Below are 23,946 nucleotides of genomic sequence, written 5' to 3' on the forward strand. Positions count from 1 at the left end.
CAGGGATGAGTGACAAACGCTGGACTTGCCAGCAATGCTCACATACTATGAGGGAATTTTTAAAAAATCAAAATAAAAAGAAAATCGTGGAATGATTTGGATGCTTTTTATCAAATGCTCAGCCTTGATTGGGAGTGAATCCCTGACATTAATAATATTTAGCATCATTATAGATACCACTTCAATCTGCAAGGTCAAAAATGACAAGTTATTTTCCTGTAATTTTATCGTGCATTTAATAAAAAGCAGTCAGTTCTTCACATACACCATCAGTACCGATGTGTAAATGGTGACAAGGAAGTATGTTTGTCAGCTCTCCAACCACCAATTTCACCCACCTGTCAAGGATCACCAGTTTGAGCGCTGCTGCCTACTTGTTCTACACCACTGAGCTGACTGTCAACCTTTAATGAAAAAAATACCAACACATACTGCAAATGGTACACGGAGGAAGAACCCCTGATAGCTGCCTACAAGTGACAGCTGCGTGTCAAAATGGTAAAATGCAGATTTGTGCCTGTCACGAGGGTAATTTCAACCATAGTGATTGCCACTAGGGGAAGCAGGGTGATGGAGCGAAACCACACCAGGTGAGACTGCACCTGAAGTACTGTTTACAGTTTTGGTTGCCCGATCTAAGGGAGGATAGACTTGCCTTTGGAAGGCGGTACAGGAAAAGGTTGATTCCTGGGATAAGAGGGTTGTCCTACGATGAGAAGCTGAGTAAACGCAGGGCAGCATGGTAGTACAGTGGTTAGCACTATTGCTTCACAGCTCCAGGGACCCGGGTTTGATTCCCGGCTTGGGCCATTGTCTGTGTAGAGTCTGCACACTCTCCCTGTGTCTGCGTGGGTTTCCTCCGGGTGCTCCGGTTTCCTCCCACAAGACCCGAAAGATGTGCTTGTTAGGTGAATTGGACATTCTGAATTCTCCCTCTGTGTACCCAAACAGGCACCGGCGACTAGGGGATTTTTACAGTAACTTCATTGCAGTGTTAATGTGAGCCTACTTTTCCTGCTCATTTGTTATTATTTCTTATAAAGGTTTTTCTTCAGAGAGAAGGAATTGACTTAAGGTTCTGTATTTGTGCTCACAAGCTTCCCGACAGTTACCTCCTGAATGCTGTAAGAAGACACTTGGGAAGTGATTATCTAGGTTACATCCTGGTCTGTCAGCCAGGGAAGACAGTACAGGAAGAGAAACCAAAAACTGGGGGAAAAAACATACACAGAAAAACAACATCTGGTGTTAGCAACTGTCCCTCAATGCCCTGATAGTTCTGCGTTGTATACTTAGTGTTAATGTGGCTTTTCTGTTTGTGTTCAGACAAAACTCAGACTAATTTTTAATAGCCCTTTACTTTCTGAGCTGGATTTTCTGTAATTAATCAGACACCATCTGTAGTGAAAATCTCCCAGATGTTCCTTGAGTGCCAATATTAATATATGTTCTGTCTACTCTGCTGTAACTAACTAAACAAGTCATTAGTATTGCAGCATATGCAGAAGCATTTAAGATACTCACAACTGTGAACTTGTGCCCTTCCCCACACCTTCAAAGAGGCAGGAGTCAGATGGCTGGATTGAGGGTGGGGTCGAAAATTTAAAATCACACCGTGTTACATGGTTTTCTGCATCCCAATCGCAAGATTGTTCTATTTCAATCGGACTCCCACACTGCAGTTGCTTAAAAGGGAATGCAAAAGTCCTTTTGAAGGTATTGTGAACTGCGAGGAGGTTAGTGACAAAGTTCAAGAGGACATAGACAGACTGGCGAAATGGGTGGGTCATGGTAGATTAAACTTCATGCTGAAAAGTGTGCAGCACTACATTGTGGCAGGAAGATTAAGGAAAGGTAATATAAAATAAAGAATTTTTAGGATACCGGACCAGAACCCAAACAATTTGCAATTTGTAAAACAGATTATTCTGACCAGGAGGTATCTTTTATGTTAAAACAAACTTTCATTAAACACAGAATTAACCACGTTAACACCAAAGAAATAGATTTGCAAGTTAGCAGTTAAACAGTTCTTAAATAAAAGGAAAAAGTTTAACTCATGTCCTACACCTTCACTATAAATATTCCAACCAAGCAACCCCAATGCAGTTCAAATGCCACTTACAAGTTAAGTAAACAAAGCAGACTGAAACAAGAGTCGGGATGGGCGACCCTGGAGCAAGTTCACAGACTGCGCGTGGAGGCAGGTTGGGTTCAAGGCTTGCTTCTGCGTCCTGGAACTGTGTTGAATTCAATAATAAAGAATAACACACACACAACTCTCCAACCTGCAACCTTCTCACCCCCCCCCCCCAATGCTCTCCCTATGTCGCATTCATACCAACATATCCCAACTCATGCACCCACCCACACCATGGCCCCCATGCCAACTTAGCACCAACTCATGCCAACCGATGCCTCCCACCATCCTATGCCCTTACCCTCTGCATGCTAACTCACCTAATATACCTGGACAGTTCCTTGGCAGCTTTGGCACTTCCTGGTTAGCTTTGACCGATTTGACAGCTGGCCATTTCCTGAACAGATCCTACAGCTGGACAGCTGCTGAAAGTTTCCTTGGCAGCTGGACCCTTCCCAGACAGCTGGACAACTCTTTTACAGCTTGACAGTTCCAATTTGTGCGTGAAAAGTGTATAATCATATTCACTTTCCCAAAGTGGCATTAGCTCTCCCAAAGGATGCCTTACTTTTCCAAAAGGTGTCCCAGGACCATATCCAGAGGGGTGCCCAAACTCTCCAAAGGGATACCTTGTTTATCCGTAAGGATCCACCAAGTTCGATGTACTGTTACCAGTTCTAATCTGCACACTCTGGATTCCACACCTGGGGCGAAATTCTCCCCCAACAGCGGGATGTCCGCCGACTGGCGCCAAAGACGGCGCCAATCAGACGGGCATCGCGCCGGCCCAAAGGTGCGGAATGCTCCGTATCTTTGGCGGCCTAGCCCCAACATTGAGGGGCTAGGCCGACGCCGGAGGGATTTCCGCCCCGCCAGCTGGCGGAAATGGCGTTTGTTGCCCCGCCAGCTGGCGCGGAAATGCGGCGCATGCGCGGGAGCGTCAGCGGCCGCTGTCAGTTTCCCGGCGCATGCGCGGGAGCGTCAGCGGCCGCTGTCAGTTTCCCGCGCATGCGCAGTGGGGAGAGTCTCATCCGCCTCCGCCATGGTGGAGGCCATAGCGGAGGCGGAAGGGAAAGAGTGCCCCCACGGCACAGGCCCGCCCGCGGATCGGTGGGCCCCGATCGCGGGCTAGGCCACCGTGGGGGCACCCCCCGGGGTCAGATCGCCCCGTGCTCCCCCCCAGGACCCCGGAGCCCGCCCACGCCGCCTGGTCCCGCCGGTAAATACCAGGTTTGATTTACGTCGGCGGGACAGGCAATTCCTGGGCGGGACTTCGGCCCATCCGGGCCGGAGAATCCAGCGGGGGGTCCCGCCAACCGGCGCGGCCCGATTCCCGCCCCCGCCCAATCTCCGGTACCGGAGACTTCGGCGGGGGTGGGGGCGGGATTCACGGCGGCCAACGGCCATTCTCCGACCCGGCGGGGGGTCGGAGAATGACGCCCCTGGTCTTCCAAAGTCCCACCTTAGTGGAGGAAGCTGATGATTTAAGTGGCCAGCTGCCTCTGCGAATCACACATGCTCACGCCCTGGCCCAACTCCTGTCGCGCCTCGCGAAGGTGAGAAATGCCGGGTTCAGGGGTGGGGATTTGAATTTTTATCCATTTCTGGGATTTTCGCAATGACAGAGAGGCTTTCCATCAAAAACCTGGGCCAAAAAGTACAAAGGCAAGGAAGTTATGGTGAACCTGCGTAAAACATTAATTCAGTCTTAACTTGAGTATTGGTTCCAATTCTGGGCACCACATTTTCGGAGGGATGTGAAGACATTGGAGAGAGTGCAGAAAAGAATTACAGGAATAGTTCCGAGGATGAGAGACTTCTGACGGGATTCTCCCAACGGGCGGCTAAGTGCCGACGCCGGAGTAAAAATGGGAGTGTTTTACACCGGCGTCGACGCCCGTACCGGGACAACATTCTGTGGCCCACAGGGGGCTAGGACGGCACTGGAACGGACAACACCGCTCCAGCCGCCGATCCCAGCCTGAACCCGGTGCTGCGGGGTCCACGCATGCGCAGTTGGGCCGGCGCCAACTCACGCATGCGCACTGGCCTTCTTCCCTGCGGCGGCCCCGATGCCAAATGGCGCCGGGCTATTTTCCTCCGGTGACGCGGAGGAAAGGAGGCCGGTAGGTAGAGAGACCGGCCCACCGATTGGTGGGCCCCAATTGCGGGCCAGGCTGCTACGAAGGCCCCCCCCCCTGGGGTCGGAACTCCCTTCCCCCCCCACAGGCCGCTCCCGGCCCCTTCAACGCCGAGGTCCTGCCCGCCCAGAGGATGTTAGAACAGCGCCGGTGTGACTCGGCTTTTTGGTGACGGCCGCTTGGTCTATCTGGGCTGGAGAATCGGTGTGCCGGCCTGTGCCGGCACGGGCCCGAGAGTCAGCTCTTACCCCGACCGGTGCTGCGCCGACCACGCTGGCACCAGTGATGCCAATTCTCCACACTGCGGAGAATTGCGTCCCGGGTCAAGGCGGCGTGGCGCGATTCGCGCAGCACCGCGCCGATTCTCCGACCCGGCGGGGGGGGGGGTCGGAGAATTCCGCCCCTCAATTATGTGGGTAGCTTGGTGGAGCAGGGTTGTTCTCTTGTGAGCAGAAAGATTGAGAGGAGATTTGATCGAACCGTTCAAAATGATGAGAGGTGTGGACAGAGCAAATCGGGAGAAACTGTTCCCATTGGGAGAAGGGTTGAGAACCAAAGTATTCTTAATTAATATGATTTAGCAAAAGAAGCATTGGCGACTTGGGGAGAAACACTTTTACTCAGCGAGTGGGTACGATCAGGAGTGCACTGTCGGTGAGTGTAGTGGTGGCAGGTTCAGTTGTGGCTCTCAAAAGAGAACTGGTTAATTTATCGGAAGATAAATAATTGCAGGGCAATGTGGAACAGACAGGGAGCGGGACTAGCTGAGACCCTTTTCCAGAAGAACCGGCATGGATAAGACTGGCTGAATGGCTTCCTTCTGTGCTGTAACCATTCTATGAATCTATTCTAGGCTTTAGCAGCTGGTACAGTGGCATTGAATTTACCAATCAGTGCGACCAGTACCTGAAGGCAGTGTAGATTTGTAAAATCTACCATAACATCTATTATAGTTCTTTCCCTCCTTATCAGATTCCTCTCCCGCCTCAGGTGTTTTGTGGCTCAGTATACCTTTTTTAAAATAAATTTAGAGTACCCAATTAATTTTTTTCCAATTAAGGGGCAATTTAGCGTGGTTAATCCACCTACCCTGCACATCTTTAGGTTATGGGGGCGAAACCCACGCAAACACGGGGAGAATGTGAAAACTCCACATGGACAGTGACCCAGAGCCAGGATCGAACTTGGGACCTCGGCGCTGTGAGGCAGCAGTGCTAACCACTGTGCCACCATGCTGCCTTGGCTCAGTATACCTGATATTAAACTGTGTAACATGCCTGATAATGTTCAGTACTCTATTGTAGTTCACGTGCTGTTGTAATATTAGGTAATGGTAAAGTCACCATAGTCCCAGATGAACATAGGCTGCTTTCCCCATTGATGTGGGGAGAGCTGACTGGTGCTGAATTTTCTGAGGATCACCACACCTCAGGCGAGGGGCTAGGTTGAGAAGGCAGGTCATGAATAACTTCAGCCAGTACGGGAATTGAACCTGGGCTGTTGGCCTCGCCCTGCTTCAAGAACCAGCTGTCCAGACAACAGAGCTAAGCCAGCCCCAACATGATCAATATAGAGAACTATATCTGCTATTGTACTGAAATATGTCTGGTCATAATCTAATATATTTTCCATTCTGCAAGTTTATATTTTATTATATCGCAATTTGTCACAGTGATGTAATGTGCTTGATATTATCAGGGTGGTTGTATAATTTAACTCGTGCCAATTACTTGGTGCAATGCACCTAAAATTAATTCAGCTACTTCGATAACTTGATGTTATGAATTTTATTTTCAGGATTTCCTTGGTCAAATCTTTGTCACTCTTGGAGAAATTATTGGATCTGCAGGTAGTCGTGTAGAGAAGCCACTGACGTGAGTATCAATGTGGAATGATTCCCGGCAAAATGTGTCTGGAAAAATCAGAACAGTGATCACCACCTAAAATTGTTGAACTCAGTGTTGAGATCGGAATTTTGTAATGTGCAGTGAATTTTATGCTTACGCAGTGAGCTGTCGTGATCTGAAATGCACCGTCTGAAAGAGCAGTGGTCGTAGATTCATTAGTAACTTCCAAGAAAGGATTTGGATGCATATTTGAAATGGAAATGTTTGCACAGCTTTGGGGAATGAGCGAAGGAGTGGGATTTCCCGGATAGGTCTTTCAAAGAGCGGGCACACGCATGATGAACAAGGTGGCCTCTTGCTGTGCCCTATGATTCTATAAATGTGGTATCTTGAGTGTTCATTTTTTTCCACCAAATCCCTCTTAAAGGTGAAGGCCAGCAGAAAAACAAAGATAGAAGACGAAGGCAGAAACTCTTTCCTGTAACTTCAGAAGATCATTCACTGATTTTTCTAGGAAGTGGGTTGTGCATCATTTTTCTGAGCTGATTCCTGTAATTAGGAACCTACGATTAGTCTTCATTGTGAAGTTATTTAAATGCACGCAAGCACTTTTATCACCACTCTTCAGTATTTACTAATGGAAAGGCATTTTCAAACATTAGCAATCAGCTAAAAAGCATCAGCAACCTTTCTGCCTTTTGCAGACTTGAAAGTGTGTTCATCAATTCACAGATCACTATCACTGAAAGAGCGGCTGATTGGAATGCCATTATTTTGGAAGCACGGAATAATACCAACAGTCCTTTATTTATCATTTCGCTGAACTCACAGAGGAAGTCCAAGCTTGGGAAATGCAGTTTGAAATGCAGGTGGGGGGGGGGGGGGGGGGGGTTGGGTGGGGGATGGGGGGTGGTCCTTACCTGGTCTGGCCTGCCTTGTGACTCCAGACTGACCCTTACCTGAAATGGTCCAGCAAGCCGCTCAGTTCAAGGGGCAGTTGGGGATGGGAAATAACCCACACCCAATGAATAAAAATAAGTTTATACTTTATTGAAGGCAAAGCCTCTTCTAGTGCATTACTTCTAAATCTCACTAAAGCCTAGCACCACAGAAAGTGTTGACAGGCTACCGATGGGATGATTGCTGTGTCCCTGGCTGTAGATAAAATTAATTTCCGCCGTTTGAGCTGTTTCTCTGCAGGATCGGCTGAAATCGATAACACTAATGAATAAAAAGTGGGTGATTTGTAAGGCCATCCGTGGCAATGTTCTTGCACACTGTGCTCCTGTTGCCACCAAGTGCAGTGAAAATGTAATTTGAAATTTATGTTGAAATAGGGAGTATCGGAAAAACCGGTTCCCATTGCAAATCCATGCTCGGTCCGGAAGCGCAGACTATTGAACAAGCAACAACAACTTGCATTTACATTGTGTCTTCAACATCTAGAGTGAATAGCAAAGCCAGAGGGGAAACAATTGCCATCTCAGGAAGGGAGAGATTAGCTGAGGTGGCTTAATGCCCTGTTCAGGACTTGGGTTTACGGAAGGCACTTAAAGGGGGAGAAGGTAGTGGAGAAGCTGAGCCATTAATGGAGAGAATTGGAATCAGAAGTGGAATCAGGTCACTGATAGCGAGTTGAAGGATGAGTGGGGAGTAGGGGGTGCGATGTTGCACAAAAGGCTAAAGTCAGTGGAACAGAGCATTATTGGGCATGGGCAATCGAGCTGGAGGTCACAACTTTATGATGTAGTCGGCCTGTGAATGGCCACAGTTACACGTACCACATTACACCTAAATCAGCGGGTCAGACCATCAACACCATCCACACAGCTCATTTGGATTGACACCTGTAGCTAAGGGAGCTATGAGAGACAAAAGCAATGAGATCAGGCTTTGAATCTTGAGAAGCAAACCTGCTGATCATCCCACATGGATTACATAATTAGGGTTACAGCAACTAGATCACATGGTATTGCTCCAGCCTTTTGCTCCATTCGGCCAGAGGCCGCTTTCAGGACTGCCATCTTACAGTGTAAAGCAAGGCATCTGTGACGGATTTGCTGGCTGACACTCCCATTGGTAACAGTCCAGTGTGAACAAGCCCAGAGTTAGTGTCAACGGAACAAGTCTATGACCCTTTGGATACAGAAGCTGAGTAAACTGCAGGGGACTGATGCGTCAAGATTGCTAAAACAGAAGATGATTCACCACCTGAATCCTTTATACATTCCAAGACATGTTGGGGTAGTTTGGAACTTAATGTTGAGAAGGAATATTATGACCATATCACACACACACAGACTAAAGTTGATAACACCCTTTTTCATGATGTTACACCTAAATACATATTTTCAGCCACACCATTCCGAACGTACCCTATTAAAGGAACGGGAGGGGGAGTGGGGGTACTGTCGGTGCAAAAATGTTAAGATGTTGAATCAAAATATTTTCCCCCAAAAAATTCAAGGAACAGAGATGAGGGGGAGGTCACGTGTTGTGAAGGTGGCAGCTCTGACTCGACTTGTCTTTTAATCCTTTATTTTATCCTAATGCACATCCCGTATTTATTTATTTTTGGGATATATATCTTGCAGTATGTCCCTGGATGGTCCTGGCTAAATTTTAGCGATGAGGAGCTGAGTTGAATCAATACAAATCCTCGTTTGATTGAGGTGGTCGGAGGAGGCTGGGGTGGGCCCAGCTTGCACTAGTGGGTTTGCTGGTGAGTGGGCCTACGCCTCGGCAGTGATGTTGCATCAAGACAATGGCTATCATTGCGAATGATGTTCTGGATGGTGGGCTTTTGGTGCTCACTTTGATGAACTGTGAAATATCCGTGAGAAAATAGTGGAAGCACAGAAGGGAATCCTGGTATTTGATGGAAACATTTCCCTGGGGAGGGCTCTCCTTCGGTCATTGGAAATCCTTCTGCATGATATGTGGGCAGCACAGTAGCATAGTGGTTAGCATAATTGCTTCACAGCTCCAGGGTCCCAGGTTCGATTCCTTGCTTGGGTCACTGTCTGTGCGGAGTCTGCACATTGTCCCCATGTGTGCATGGGTTTCCTCCGGGTGCTCCGGTTTCCTCCCACAGTCCAAAGATGTACAGGTTAGGTGGATTGGCCATGCTAAATTGCCCTTAGTGTCCAAATTTGCCCTTAGTGTTGGATGGGGTTACTGTGGGGTTACTGGCTAATGGGGATAGGGTGGATGCTCTTAGGTAGGGTGCTCTTTCCAAGAGCCGGTGCAGACTCGATGGGCCGAATGGCCTCCTTCTGCACTGTAAATTCTATATGTCGATTATCCTGACCGACTCGGGGAGTAGGAGCCGGACAAGGCGTGTTCATGAGCTCAGTCTCTTGCGAGGAGAAGGTGAGACGAGTTCTCGACTGATTTTGAGGATTGTCTCAATTCTTGCTTTTGCATTCTCAATTAGAAGGCTGGGCATTTCACGTTCAATGGAGCACATTGTATCCAGTGTTCAACGCCTGGGGTCGGTTGGAGGCCGCGACCACTGGTGTTATGTCGTCCTGTCCTCGATGCTCGTCAGGAGGGGCTGGAGGTGACTGGTCATGTCGAGTCATCCTCCCAAGCCAGGACCTATGTTCCTTGCTGCCTGGACATCCGGCGACGGCATGGTCGAGGTGAAGGTGCCTAATTCGCTGAAACTTTTGAGGGATCCTGAGGGATGCATGACAACCCTGTCATGGCTTTGGCCTTTCCAAGCGACATAAATGTTGTCATTATCCTGCAGTTCATCAATAATCCTGGGCTTTATTCCCTTGTGATTTTGCTGTTGATTTCACGTTATTGTCTTTTCTCCTGACAAGGGTGTCCACCATTTCGCCATGTTTTCATGACTGTATCCTTCTCTCCCTTGTTCTCTGGTAGCGTATATAGAGATACCAAGTTGAGTCTAATGATTGTACTGGGCCAGCCCTATGACTGTTCTCCTGTCCCACTCTGCATCTGTATATGTTGAGACATTTTTGCTGAGCTGTACTATTCCTGTAGTTTTGTTGTGTTATTTGTTAAAATGGAAAAACTTCAATAAAAATACTTCTAAAAAAGGAACAGATGATTTGGAGACACAGACATTGACTTATATAGTAACATATAAACAATATGACATAGACGAAAGGCATAGCGCAATATACCTACAAAGATAATGGTTCGATGCACTGCGACTGTAGACAAGAACAGAGGATTCGCAGAGCAGCTACCCACAAGACAAGCGTACCAATCTGGCGCCTCAGAAAAGAACTCATCTGCCATGAGCAAATAAAGATAAGCTGTTGTTGTTGTTTTTGCTTCTTCCTCAAGGGCAGGTCTTCTTGTTCACCCTTGCACTTGGGCCCGGTAATCGTTGGTGAACTCTCAAGAGTATTGAAAGTCAAAGAGATCTAGGAGTACAGGTCCACAGGTCATTGAAAGGGGCAACACAGGTGGAGAAGGTAGTCAAGAAGGCATACGGCATGCGTGCCTTCATTGGCCGGGGCATTGAGTATAAGAATTGGCAAGTCATGTTGCAGCTGTATAGAACCTTAGTTAGGCCACACTTGGAGTATAGTGTTCAGTTCTGGTCGCCACACTACCAGAAGGATGTGGAGGCTTTAGAGAGGGTGCAGAAGAGATTTACCAGAATGTTGCCTGGTATGGAGGGCATAAGCTATGAGGAGCGATTGAATAAACTCGGTTTGTTCTCACTGGAACGAAGGAGGTTGAGGGGCGACCTGATAGAGGTATACAAAATTATGAGGGGCATAGACAGAGTGGTTAGTCAGAGGCTTTTCCCCAGGGTAGAGGGGTCAATTACTAGGGGGCATAGGTTTAAGGTGAGAGGGGCAAAGTTTAGAGTAGATGTACGAGGCAAGTTTTTTACGCAGAGGGTAGTGGGTGCCTGGAACTCACTACCGGAGGAGGTAGTGGAAGCAGGGACGATAGGGACATTTAAGGGGCATCTTGACAAATATATGAATAGGATGGGAATGGAAGGATACGGACCCAGGAAGTGTAGAAGATTGTAGTTTAGTCGGGCAGTCTGGTCGGCACGGGCTTGGAGGGCCGAAGGGCCTGTTCCTGTGCTGTACATTTCTTTGTTCTTTGTTCTTTGTGCGCTGAAACCAGAATGGTAATTTGCACTGTCGTTATTTTCACTAACGTTTCCAGGTTAAACATAAGGCAGCCCCCGAGAAGCCCCATCATCGGCACGCTGAGCTTTTGGAAATCAAACCATATAGGGAAAAAAAGTCTCTCTGTTCCGTTGCTCCCTCTTTTCCATGGGAAGAATGATATAACTTGGCAAGCAATGTTTTAATGCGTTGTGATGCGCTGTATGCTGATTGGTGTTATTTTATGACCCGGCTGGTCATCTCTAAGGATCACAAGGCAAAAATATCAAGGTGGTTGCTGGTGCCTTCAGTGCCACTGACAACTCTATCTGCGCAGGATTTGGGTTGCTGGTACTTTCGCAGCATGTTGCACAGCTCTACCACAGCGTTCTTGGTGAATCAGCGCCTCCAAAGAACATAAGAACTAGGAGCTGGAGTAGGCCATCAAGCCCCTCGAGCCTGCTCCGCCATTCAATGAGATCATGGCTGATCTTTTTGGGATTCAGCTCCACTTCATGGCCCGAACACCATAACCCTTTATTCCTTTATTCTTCAGAAAACTATCTATCTTTATCTTAAAAACATTTAATGAAGGAGCCTCAACTGCTTCACTGGGCAAGGAATTCCATAGATTCACAACCCTTTGGGTGAAGAAGTTCCGCCCAAGCTCAGTCCTAAATCTACTTCCCCTTATTTTGAGGCTATGCCCCCTAGTTCTGCTTTCACCCGCCAGTGGAAACAACCTACCCGCATCTATCCTATCTATTCCCTTCATAATTTTATACGTTTCTATAAGATACCCCCGCATCCTTCTAAATTCCAACGAGTACAGTCCCATTGCATCCCTGTTAATTCCAGATAATTCTTATATGATCAGTATATTTGGTTTGTAGGATATTGCCACCTGCAATGATGCTCTTCCCAGCTCACTTCCTCACTCTCCAACTTGTATGCAAAAAATGGAATTCAAAAAGGACAGCCATAGTGCTAAGGGAGACAATTGCTCAGCTCTCCTCCCTTGCGTCAAACATGGCTCACCTGTGAGTGAGCAGGATTTGGGTTCAAGCCCCACTCCATAAGCATGAGCATAAAGATCCAAGCTGACGTTCCCAGTGCAGTACTGTCAGAGTTGCTTCCTTTCGGCTGAGATGTTGAGCCAATGTAAAAGGTCCCGTGGCATTATTCTGGAGGTAAGTAGTGGAGTTGTGTCCTGGCTAATATTTATCCCCCAGCCAACATCACTGACTGAAGGATTATTTGATCGTTATCACATTTCTGGTGTGGGAACTTGCTGTGCTCCAATAAGCTGTCACATTTTATATGTTACAAGAGCATCTGCACTTCAAAAGTATTTCAGTGGCTGCAAACCACTTTAGGTGGCTTTTCAGGTCTTTTGTTTATGCTCCCAGACAGCATGCAGCCTTACTTTAAAATGTGGTCTCTTAATTGTTAAAAGGTTGAACTGACAGTCTCATTTCGACTTGTTCTTCATTCTTTAAACAGCTGTGGCTTTAATATGGAGCCTGTCTAGTTTACATGGGCTATAGCACTGACCTGCGACCAGCCAAAAGGGGAAGAAATGTGAAGACCTGAGTTATGCCATCGTTAGACTCCTTCAAATTTCAACCGAGGTGTTTGCTCCCGTTACTAAGGTCTGAATCGTTTTGTCCCCGAGGGGGCGGGAAGGTAGGCGGGTGGGGAATGAAAAAGCTGGAAGTGACAAGTTTCCCTAGAGTGGGTGTGGGGGGGAAGGGGGGAGGGGGTGAGCAGTCCCTGAGGTCCCAACAGATCCATTAACCACAGCAGAGTTTGATTTGATTTGATTTATTGTCACATGTACCGGAGTCCAGTGAAAAGTAATTTTCTGCGGCCGAGGGAACGTACACATAATCAACAGAGAACACCGACAAATGGTACATCGATAAACAGTGATTGGTTACAAGGGGCCAAACAATGCAAATACATGAGCACGAAAAGCATAGGGCGTCGTGAATAGTGTCCTTACAGGGAACAGATCATTCCAAGGGGGAGTCGTTGAGGAGTCTTGTAGCTGTGGGGAAGAAGCTGTTCCTATGTCTGGCTGTGCTGATATTCAGACTTCTGTACCTTCTGCCTGATGGAAGGGTCTGGAAGAAGGCAATGCCTGGGTGGGAGGGGTCTTTGATAATGCTGTCTGCCTTCCTGAGGCAGCAGGAGGTGTAGACAGAATCAATGTGAGGGTGGCAAGCTTGTGTGATGCGTTGGGCTGAGTTCACCACACCCTGCAGTTTCTTGCGATCTTGGACCGAGCAGTTGCCATACCAGGCTGTGATACAGCTGGATAGGATGCTCCCTCTGGAACACCTGTAGAGGTTTGTGAGATTCGATACAGACATGCCAAATTTCTTTAATTTTCGTAGGAAATAGAGACGTTGTTGGGCTTTCTTGACTGTTGCATCAACGTGAGTGGACCAGGACAGACTGTTGGTGATGGAGTTAATTGATAGATCATTTATGGACATGTCCTGATTTTGATAGGGGTGCACAGGCCACTGGTGTTGTCGAGGGAAGACCAGGCACATGCTGGAAGTGAAGAGAAATCCGCGTGCCAGCCATGGATGCTCCAGGGAATTTGCTGAGCTCAAAAGATTCACATCCCTCTGAGCGAAGAAATTTCTCCTCATCTCAGTCCTAAAAGATCAATCCTTTATCCTCAAACGGTGAACCCCTGTGTTCTAGACTCACCAGCCAGGGGAAGCAACTGACTTCCCTGCCAAGCCCCATCAGAATCATTGCATGTTTCAGTGAGTTTACCGTTCATTCTCTTAAACCCCAGAAAGTATTGACACAATTGCCTTCTCATCACACGACAAATCTCTCATTCGCAAGAACTAATCAAATGATGGGACATATTGCAACATCAAAAGCACCCCAATAACTCCAAGGTCGGGAACACATGCATCAGTGGAGAATGCATTGAATGAAAAACAGCACCAGTCAGCATTACTGCACATTAACAAGCCTTTAATTGGCTTTATTAAGAACTTGGTGTTAAAATAGTGACAGAACGTGAGTGCTAATAAGTTCTTCGCCCTGTTAGGTGCTGTGCTTTTGAATCTTCTGTGATTCTTGGTAATTATTGTGTAATTTTAAACAGCTTCGACACGTTAAGTGTCCACCAGCACTGACGCAGAAACGTGTCTCAGCACAGTAACATGTTGTGAAGGGTTGAAATGACATCATAACTTGAAGGGATGAAGCTCGAGTGGATTATTAATGTACCAACAGCTTTGAGATGTGTTACTGCCCTGGAACAGGCTGTGTTATTCTCCCCAACAGCTAGAGCTGGAGTCTTGGGGCAATTTTGCTCTGTTTCCGGGAAGTAATTTATGTAGCCATAACAGACAGAAGGATCCTGATATTGAACCGCGTGACCTGAACTGAAGCGCTATTATTATGGGACGCACATTTCTGAGATTTGTTTTGAGCATTCCTGTAGAATCTGGGGGAATTGTGAGTTTGATTGTTTTATTGTACTCCTGTAATTATCTCCTTTGCTTTCCAAATGCAAATGAGAGCAGTGCCATGTCAGATTTCAATGGTTATCAATCAGGAAAGATTGTGCAGTGAGAAGCTAAAATTAAAAAAGGTTAACACTGAAGTGAAGGTAGAAACAAGCGTAGGGAAAGGAGTGTTGAATGACAGGAGGGAAATTTAACAAACCTCAGGTAAAATTTGGAGGAAAGGTGCAGGGGAGGCTGAAGTCACATTCACATCTACAGGTGCTTTTTAAATAATATGGGACTGGAATCTCCATTTCAGAAACTAAGGACGAGTGCGGCCGGAGAATCCCGCCCCTGTGTTGATGCCGGGACTGAATCGGTGGACTTCTGAGACAGCAGAATTGGCAGCGTTCCCAGACCAATTCATCAACCATTAATGGGCTAGCATCGGGTCCACGTGGAGCACGAGCGATCACAATGAAAATCGGTGTCTGATTCGCCAGAGTTGGGATTGAGACACGAGAGGCAGACATGTTAGCACTCTGCTCCCCACATACCATCCCAGCCAACACGATGGCAGCAAGGAGAGCGGCACCGCGGTTCACCGACGCGGAGCTCGAGACCCTGTTGGACGCCGTGGAGGAGAGGCGGGCCACACTGTACCCCGGGGTGGGGAGGAGGTTGCCCCCACCGCCGTGCACTGCGCCTAGGTGCAGGTGGGAGTGGTCGTGAGCATCGTGGGCAACACCGCCAGGACCGGCTAGCAGTGCCGGAAAGAAACTGCACAACCTCCTCAGGGTGTCCAGGGTGAGTAAGCAGCACTGGACACCTGGCATTAACCCCTGACCCACACACCCGTAACCCCCCCCCCCCCCCCCCCACACACACACACCCAGGGGCGACCAAAGTCCCACCTGCCAGCACCCATACCGGCTGCCATAGCCAGATTCCCTGGCTACGATGACCACCAGATACCCACCCCGGAGAAGTCGGCCCACAACCGGCATGAGAGAGAGAAAACCCGAGGGGGGCTGCCAGGCCTGCCGCCCCTCACCACAGCTGAGCACGGGCAGTGCATCTGGTTATTGGGCTTGGGGAGAGGCCAGTCACCGAGGCAGAGGTTGGCAACAGGTGAACAAGTGAGACCCTGCAGAGTTGCGGTTCCCCATGGCACGTGCGCCACCACCCCCACACCCTCCCAAACTGTCCCCTCCACCACCCCCAGTACCCACACACCCCTCAAACTGCCCCCTCCACCATCACCAGTCCCCAAACCCCCACACACCCCTCAAACTGCCCCCTCCACCACCACCAGCCCCCAAACCCCCACACCCTCCCAAACTGCCCCCTCCACCACCCCCAGCCCCCACACACCCCTCAAACTGCCCCCTCCACCACCACCAGCCCCCAAACCCCCACACACCCCTCAAACTGCCCCCTCCACCACCAAAACCCCCCAAACCCCCACACACACCATAAACTGCCCCCTCCACCACCATAAACCCCCAGCCCCCTCACACCCCTCAAATTGCCCCCTCCACCACCACCAGCCCCCCAGCCCCCACACACCCCTCAAACTGCCCCCTCCACCACCACCAGCCCCCAAACCCCCACACACCCCTCAAACTGCCCCCTGCACCACCACCAGCCCCCAAACCCCCACACACCCCTCAAACTGCCCCCTCCACCACCACCAGCCCCCAAACCCCCACACACCCCTCAAACTGCCCCAGCCCCCACACATCCCTCAAACTGCCCCCTCCACCACCACCAGCCCCCACACACCCCTCAAACTGCCCCCTCCACCACCACCAGCCCCCAAACCCCCACACACCCCTCAAACTGCCCCCTCCACCACCACCAGCCCCCAAACCCCCACACACCCCTCAAACTGCCCCCTCCACCACCACCAGCCCCCAAACCCCCACACACCCATCAAACTGCCCCCTCCACCACCACCAGCCCCCAAACCCCCACACACCCCTCAAACTGCCCCCTCCACCACCACCAGCCCCCAAACCCCCCCACACCCCTCAAACTGCCCCCTCCACCACCACCAGCCCCCAAACCCCCACACACCCCCCAAACTGCCCCCTCCACCACCACCAGCCCCCAAACCCCCACACACCCCTCAAACTGCCCCCTCCACCACCACCAGCCCCCAAACCCCCACACACCCCTCAAACTGCCGCCTCCACCACTACCAGCCCCAAAACCCCCACACACCCCTCAAACTGCCCCCTCCACCACCACCAGCCCCCACACACCCCTCAAACTGCCCCCTCCACTACCACCAGCCCCCAAACCCCCACACACCCCTCAAACTGCCCCCTCCACCACCACCAGCCCCCACACACCCCTCAAACTGCCCCCTCCACCACCACCAGCCCCCAAACCGCCACACACCCCTCAAACTGCCCCCTCCACCACTACCAGCCCCAAAACCCCCACACACCCCTCAAACTGCCCCCTCCACCACCACCAGCCCCCCAGCCCCCACACACCCCTCAAACTGCCCCCTCCACCACGAAAACCCCCCAAACCCCCACACACACCATAAACTGCCCCCTCCACCACCATAAACCCCCAGCCCCCTCACACCCCTCAAACTGCCCCCTCCACCACCACCAGCCCCCCAGCCCCCACACACCCCTCAAACTGCCCCCTCCACCACCACCAGCCCCCAAACCCCCACACACCCCTCAAACTGCCCCCTGCACCACCACGAGCCCCCAAACCCCCACACACCCCTCAAACTGCCCCCTCCACCACCACCAGCCCCCAAACCCCCACACACCCCTCATACTGCCCCCTCCACCACCACCAGCCCCCCCAGCCCCCACACACCCCTCAAACTGCCCCCTCCACCACCACCAGCCCCCACACACCCCTCAAACTGCCCCCTCCACCACCACCAGCCCCCAAACCCCCACACACCCCTCAAACTGCCCCCTCCACCACCACCAGCCCCCAAACCCCCACACACCCCTCAAACTGCCCCCTCCACCACCACCAGCCCCCAAACCCCCACACACCCCTCAAACTGCCCCCTCCACCACCACCAGCCCCCAAACCCCCACACACCCCTCAAACTGCCCCCTCCACCACCACCAGCCCCCAAACCCCCACACACCCCTCAAACTGCCCCCTCCACCACCACCAGCCCCCAAACCCCCACACACCCCTCAAACTGCCCACTCCACCACCACCAGCCCCCAAACCCCCACACACCCCTCAAACTGCCCCCTCCACGACCACCAGCCCCCAAACCCCCACACACCCCTCAAACTGCCCCCTCCACCACTACCAGCCCCCAAACCCCCACACACCCCTCAAACTGCCCCCTCCATCACCACCAGCCCCCACACACCACTCAAACTGCCCCCTCCACTACCACCAGCCCCCAAACCCCCACACACCCCTCAAACTGCCCCCTCCACCACCAACAGCCCCAAAACCCCCACATACCCCTCAAACTGCCCCCTCCACCACCACCAGCCCCCCAGCCCCCACACACCCCTCAAACTGCCCCCTCCACCACGAAAACCCCCCAAACGCCCACACACCCCATAAACTGCCCCCTCCACCACCAAAACCCCCCAGCCCCCACACACCCCTCAAACTGCCTGCTCCACCACCACCAGCCCCCCAGCCCCCACACACCCCTCAAACTGCCCCCTCCACCACCACCAGCCCCCAAACCCCCACACACCCCTCAACCTGCCCCTCCACCACTACCAGCCCCCAAACCCCCACACACCCCTCAAACTGCCCCGTCCACCACCACCAGCCCCCCCAGCCCCCACACACCCCTCAAACTGCCCCGTCCACCACCACCAGCCCCCAAACCCCCACACACCCCTCAAACTGCCCCCTCCACCACCACCAGCACCCATACCCCCACAAACCCCTCAAACTGCCCCCTCCACCACCACCAGCCCCCAAATCCCCACACACCCCTCAAACTGCCCCGTCCACCACCACCAGCCCCCACACACCCCTCAAACTGCCCCCTCCACCACCACCAGCCCCCAAACCCCCACACACCCCTCAAACTGCCCCCTCCACCACCACCAGCCCCCCCAGCCCCCACACACCCCTCAAACTGCCCCCTCCACCACCACCAGCCCCCACACACCCCTCAAACTGCCCCCTCCACCACCACCAGCCCCCAAACCCCCACACACCCCTCAAACTGCCCCCTTCACCACCACCAGCCCCCAAACCCCGACACACCCCTCAAACTGCCCCCTCCACCACCACCAGCCCCCAAACCCCCCCACACCCCTCAAACTGCCCCCTCCACCACCACCAGCCCCCAAACCCCCACACACCCCTCAAACTGCCCCCTCCACCACCACCAGCCCCCAAACCCCCCCACACCCCTCAAACTGCCCCCTCCACCACCACCAGCCCCCAAACACCCACACACCCCTCAAACTGCCCCCTCCACCACCACCAGCCCCCAAACCCCCACACACCCCTCAAACTGCCCCCTCCACCACTACCAGCCCCCACACACCCCTCAAACTGCCCCCTCCACTACCACCAGCCCCCAAACCCCTACACACCCCTCAAACTGCCCCCTCCACCACCACCAGCCCCCACACACCCTCAAACTGCCCCTCCACCACCACCAGCCCCCAAACCGCGACACACCCCTCAAACTGCCCCCTCCACCACTACCAGCCCCAAAACCCCCACACACCCCTCAAATTGCCCCCTCCACCACCACCAGCCCCCCAGCCCCCACACACACCTCAAACTGCCCCCTCCACCACGAAAAACCCCCAAACCCCCACACACACCATAAACTGCCCCCTCCACCACCATAAACCCCCAGCCCCCTCACACCCCTCAAACTGCCCCCTCCACCACCACCAGCCCCCCAGCCCCCACACACCCCTCAAACTGCCCCCTCCACCACCACCAGCCCCCAAACCCCCACACACCCCTCAAACTGCCCCCTGCACCACCACCAGCCCCCAAACCCCCACACACCCCTCAAACTGCCCCCTCCACCACCACCAGCCCCCAAACCCCCACACACCCCTCAAACTGCCCCCTCCACCACCACCAGCCCCCCCAGCCCCCACACACCCCTCAAACTGCCCCCTCCACCACCACCAGCACCCACACACCCCTCAAACTGCCCCCTCCACCACCACCAGCCCCCAAACCCCCACACACCCCTCAAACTGCCCCCTCCACCACCACCAGCCCCCAAACCCCCACACACCCCTCAAACTGCCCCCTCCACCACCACCAGCCCCCAAACCCTCACACACCCCTCAAACTGCCCCCTCCACCACCACCAGCCCCCAAACCCCCACACACCCCTCAAACTGCCCCCTCCACCACCACCAGCCCCCAAACCCCCACACACCCCTCAAACTGCCCCCTCCACCACCACCAGCCCCCAAACCCCCACACACCCCTCAAACTGCCCCCTCCACCACCACCAGCCCCCAAACCCCCCCACACCCCTCAAACTGCCCCCTCCACCACCACCAGCCCCCAAACCCCCACACACCCCTCAAACTCCCCCCTCCACCAGCACCAGCCCCCCAGCCCCCACACAGCCCTCAAACTGCCCCCTCCACCACCACCAGCCCCCAAACCCCCACACACCCCTCAAACTGCCCCCTCCACCACCACCAGCCCCCAAACCCCCACACACCCCTCAAACTGCCCCCTCCACCACTACCAGCCCCAAAACCCCCACACACCCCTCAAACTGCCCCCTCCACCACCACCAGCCCCCACACACCCCTCAAACTGCCCCCTCCACGACCACCAGCCCCCAAACCCCTACACACCCCTCAAACTGCCCCCTCCACCACCACCAGCCCCCACACACCCTCAAACTGCCCCTCCACCACCACCAGCCCCCAAACCGCCACACACCCCTCAAACTGCCCCCTCCACCACTACCAGCTCAAAACCCCCAGACACCCCTCAAACTGCCCCCTCCACCACCACCAGCCCACCAGCCCCCACACACCCCTCAAACTGCCCCCTCCACCACGAAAAACCCCCAAACACCCACACACACCATAAACTGCCCCCTCCACCACCATAAACCCCCAACCCCCACACACCCCTCAAACTGCCCCCTCCACCACCACCAGCCCCCAAACCCCCACACACCCCTCAAACTGCCCCCTCCACCACCACCAGCCCCCAAACCCCCACACACCCCTCAAACTGCCCCCTCCACCACCACCAGCCCCCAAACCCCCACACACCCCTCAAACTGCCCCCTCCACCACCACCAGCCCCCAAACCCCCACACACCCCTCAAACTGCCCACTCCACCACCACCAGCCCCCAAACCCCCACACACCCCTCAAACTGCCCCCTCCACCACCACCAGCCCCCAAACCCCCACACACCCCTCAAACTGCCCCCTCCACCACTACCAGCCGCCAAACCCCCACACACCCCTCAAACTGCCCCCTCCACCACCACCAGCCCCCACACACCACTCAAACTGCCCCCTCCACTACCACCAGCCCCCAAACCCCCACACACCCCTCAAACTGCCCCCTCCACCACCAACAGCCCCAAAACCCCCACACACCCCTCAAACTGCCCCCTCCACCACCACCAGCCCCCCAGCCCCCACACACCCCTCAAACTGCCCCCTCCACCACGAAAACCCCCCAAACGCCCACACACCCCATAAACTGCCCCCTCCACCACCAAAACCCCCCAGCCCCCACACACCCCTCAAACTGCCTGCTCCACCACCACCAGCCCCCCAGCCCCCACACGCCCCTCAAACTGCCCCCTCCACCACCACCAGCCCCCAAACCCCCACACACCCCTCAACCTGCCCCTCCACCACTACCAGCCCCCAAACCCCCACACACCCCTCAAACTGCCCCGTCCACCACCACCAGCCCCCCCAGCCCCCACACACCCCTCAAACTGCCCCGTCCACCACCAGCCCCCAAACCCCCACACACCCCTCAAACTGCCCCCTCCACCACCACCAGCACCCATACCCCCACAAACCCCTCAAACTGCCCCCTCCACCACCACCAGCCCCCAAATCCCCACACACCCCTCAAACTGCCCCGTCCACCGCCACCAGCCCCCACACACCCCTCAAACTGCCCCCTCCACCACCACCAGCCCCCAAACCCCCACACACCCCTCAAACTGCCCCCTCCACCACCACCAGCCCCCCCAGCCCCCACACACCCCTCAAACTGCCCCCTCCACCACCACCAGCCCCCACACACCCCTCAAACTGCCCCCTCCACCACCACCAGCCCCCAAACCCCCACACACCCCTCAAACTGCCCCCTTCACCACCACCAGCCCCCAAACCCCCACACACCCCTCAAACTGCCCCCTCCACCACCACCAGCCCCCAAACCCCCCCACACCCCTCAAACTGCCCCCTCCACCACCACCAGCCCCCAAACCCCCACACACCCCTCAAACTGCCCCCTCCACCACCACCAGCCCCCAAACCCCCCCACACCCCTCAAACTGCCCCCTCCACCACCACCAGCCCCCAAACCCCCACACACCCCTCAAACTGCCCCCTCCACCACCACCAGCCCCCAAACCCCCACACACCCCTCAAACTGCCCCCTCCACCACTACCAGCCCCAAAACCCCCTCACACCCCTCAAACTGCCCCCTCCACCACCACCAGCCCCCACACACCCCTCAAACTGCCCCCTCCACTACCACCAGCCCCCAAACCCCTACACACCCCTCAAACTGCCCCCTCCACCACCACCAGCCCCCACACACCCTCAAACTGCCCCTCCACCACCACCAGCCCCCAAACCGCGACACACCCCTCAAACTGCCCCCTCCACCACTACCAGCCCCAAAACCCCCACACACCCCTCAAATTGCCCCCTCCACCACCACCAGCCCCCCAGCCCCCACACACACCTCAAACTGCCCCCTCCACCACGAAAAACCCCCAAACCCCCACACACACCATAAACTGCCCCCTCCACCACCATAAACCCCCAGCTCCCTCACACCCCTCAAACTGCCCCCTCCACCACCACCAGCCCCCCAGCCCCCACACACCCCTCAAACTGCCCCCTCCACCACCACCAGCCCCCAAACCCCCACACACCCCTCAAACTGCCCCCTGCACCACCACCAGCCCCCAAACCCCCACACACCCCTCAAACTGCCCCCTCCACCACCACCAGCCCCCAAACCCCCACACACCCCTCAAACTGCCCCCTCCACCACCACCAGCCCCCCCAGCCCCCACACACCCCTCAAACTGCCCTCTCCACCACCACCAGCACCCACACACCCCTCAAACTGCCCCCTCCACCACCACCAGCCCCCAAACCCCCACACACCCCTCAAACTGCCCCCTCCACCACCACCAGCCCCCAAACCCCCACACACCCCTCAAACTGCCCCCTCCACCACCACCAGCCCCCAAACCCTCACACACCCCTCAAACTGCCCCCTCCACCACCACCAGCCCCCAAACCCCCACACACCCCTCAAACTGCCCCCTCCACCACCACCAGCCCCCAAACCCCCACACACCCCTCAAACTGCCCCCTCCACCACCACCAGCCCCCAAACCCCCACACACCCCTCAAACTGCCCCCTCCACCACCACCAGCCCCCAAACCCCCCCACACCCCTCAAACTGCCCCCTCCACCACCACCAGCCCCCAAACCCCCACACACCCCTCAAACTCCCCCCTCCACCAGCACCAGCCCCCCAGCCCCCACACAGCCCTCAAACTGCCCCCTCCACCACCACCAGCCCCCAAACCCCCACACACCCCTCAAACTGCCCCCTCCACCACCACCAGCCCCCAAACCCCCACACACCCCTCAAACTGCCCCCTCCACCACTACCAGCCCCAAAACCCCCACACACCCCTCAAACTGCCCCCTCCACCACCACCAGCCCCCACACACCCCTCAAACTGCCCCCTCCACTACCACCAGCCCCCAAACCCCTACACACCCCTCAAACTGCCCCCTCCACCACCACCAGCCCCCACACACCCTCAAACTGCCCCTCCACCACCACCAGCCCCCAAACCGCCACACACCCCTCAAACTGCCCCCTCCACCACTACCAGCTCAAAACCCCCAGACACCCCTCAAACTGCCCCCTCCACCACCACCAGCCCACCAGCCCCCACACACCCCTCAAACTGCCCCCTCCACCACGAAAAACCCCCAAACACCCACACACACCATAAACTG

At 54.3% G+C, this 23,946-nt stretch overlaps 1 protein-coding gene and 1 long non-coding RNA gene across 3 annotated transcripts in view; one reads left to right on the forward strand and one right to left on the reverse strand.

The window, feature by feature from the left end:
- The window catches only part of LOC140388520 (uncharacterized), a 45,445-nt gene extending 43,743 nt beyond the window's left edge, over positions 1-1,702 (reverse strand). The window contains exon 1 of the long non-coding RNA XR_011934211.1: positions 1,525-1,702. This is a non-coding gene — a long non-coding RNA (uncharacterized lncRNA). The remainder of the gene's footprint in view (positions 1-1,524) is intronic.
- The window catches only part of LOC140388518 (copine-9-like), a 604,903-nt gene that overhangs the window by 239,041 nt on the left and 341,916 nt on the right, over positions 1-23,946 (forward strand). For both annotated transcript variants that reach the window (XM_072472866.1, XM_072472865.1), the window contains exon 6: positions 6,079-6,155. In XM_072472866.1, coding sequence (XP_072328967.1) covers positions 6,079-6,155 — 77 coding nt within the window. The remainder of the gene's footprint in view (positions 1-6,078; positions 6,156-23,946) is intronic.

This window comes from Scyliorhinus torazame, chromosome 13, assembly GCF_047496885.1.
Source record: "Scyliorhinus torazame isolate Kashiwa2021f chromosome 13, sScyTor2.1, whole genome shotgun sequence".
Classification (NCBI taxonomy): domain Eukaryota; kingdom Metazoa; phylum Chordata; class Chondrichthyes; order Carcharhiniformes; family Scyliorhinidae; genus Scyliorhinus; species Scyliorhinus torazame.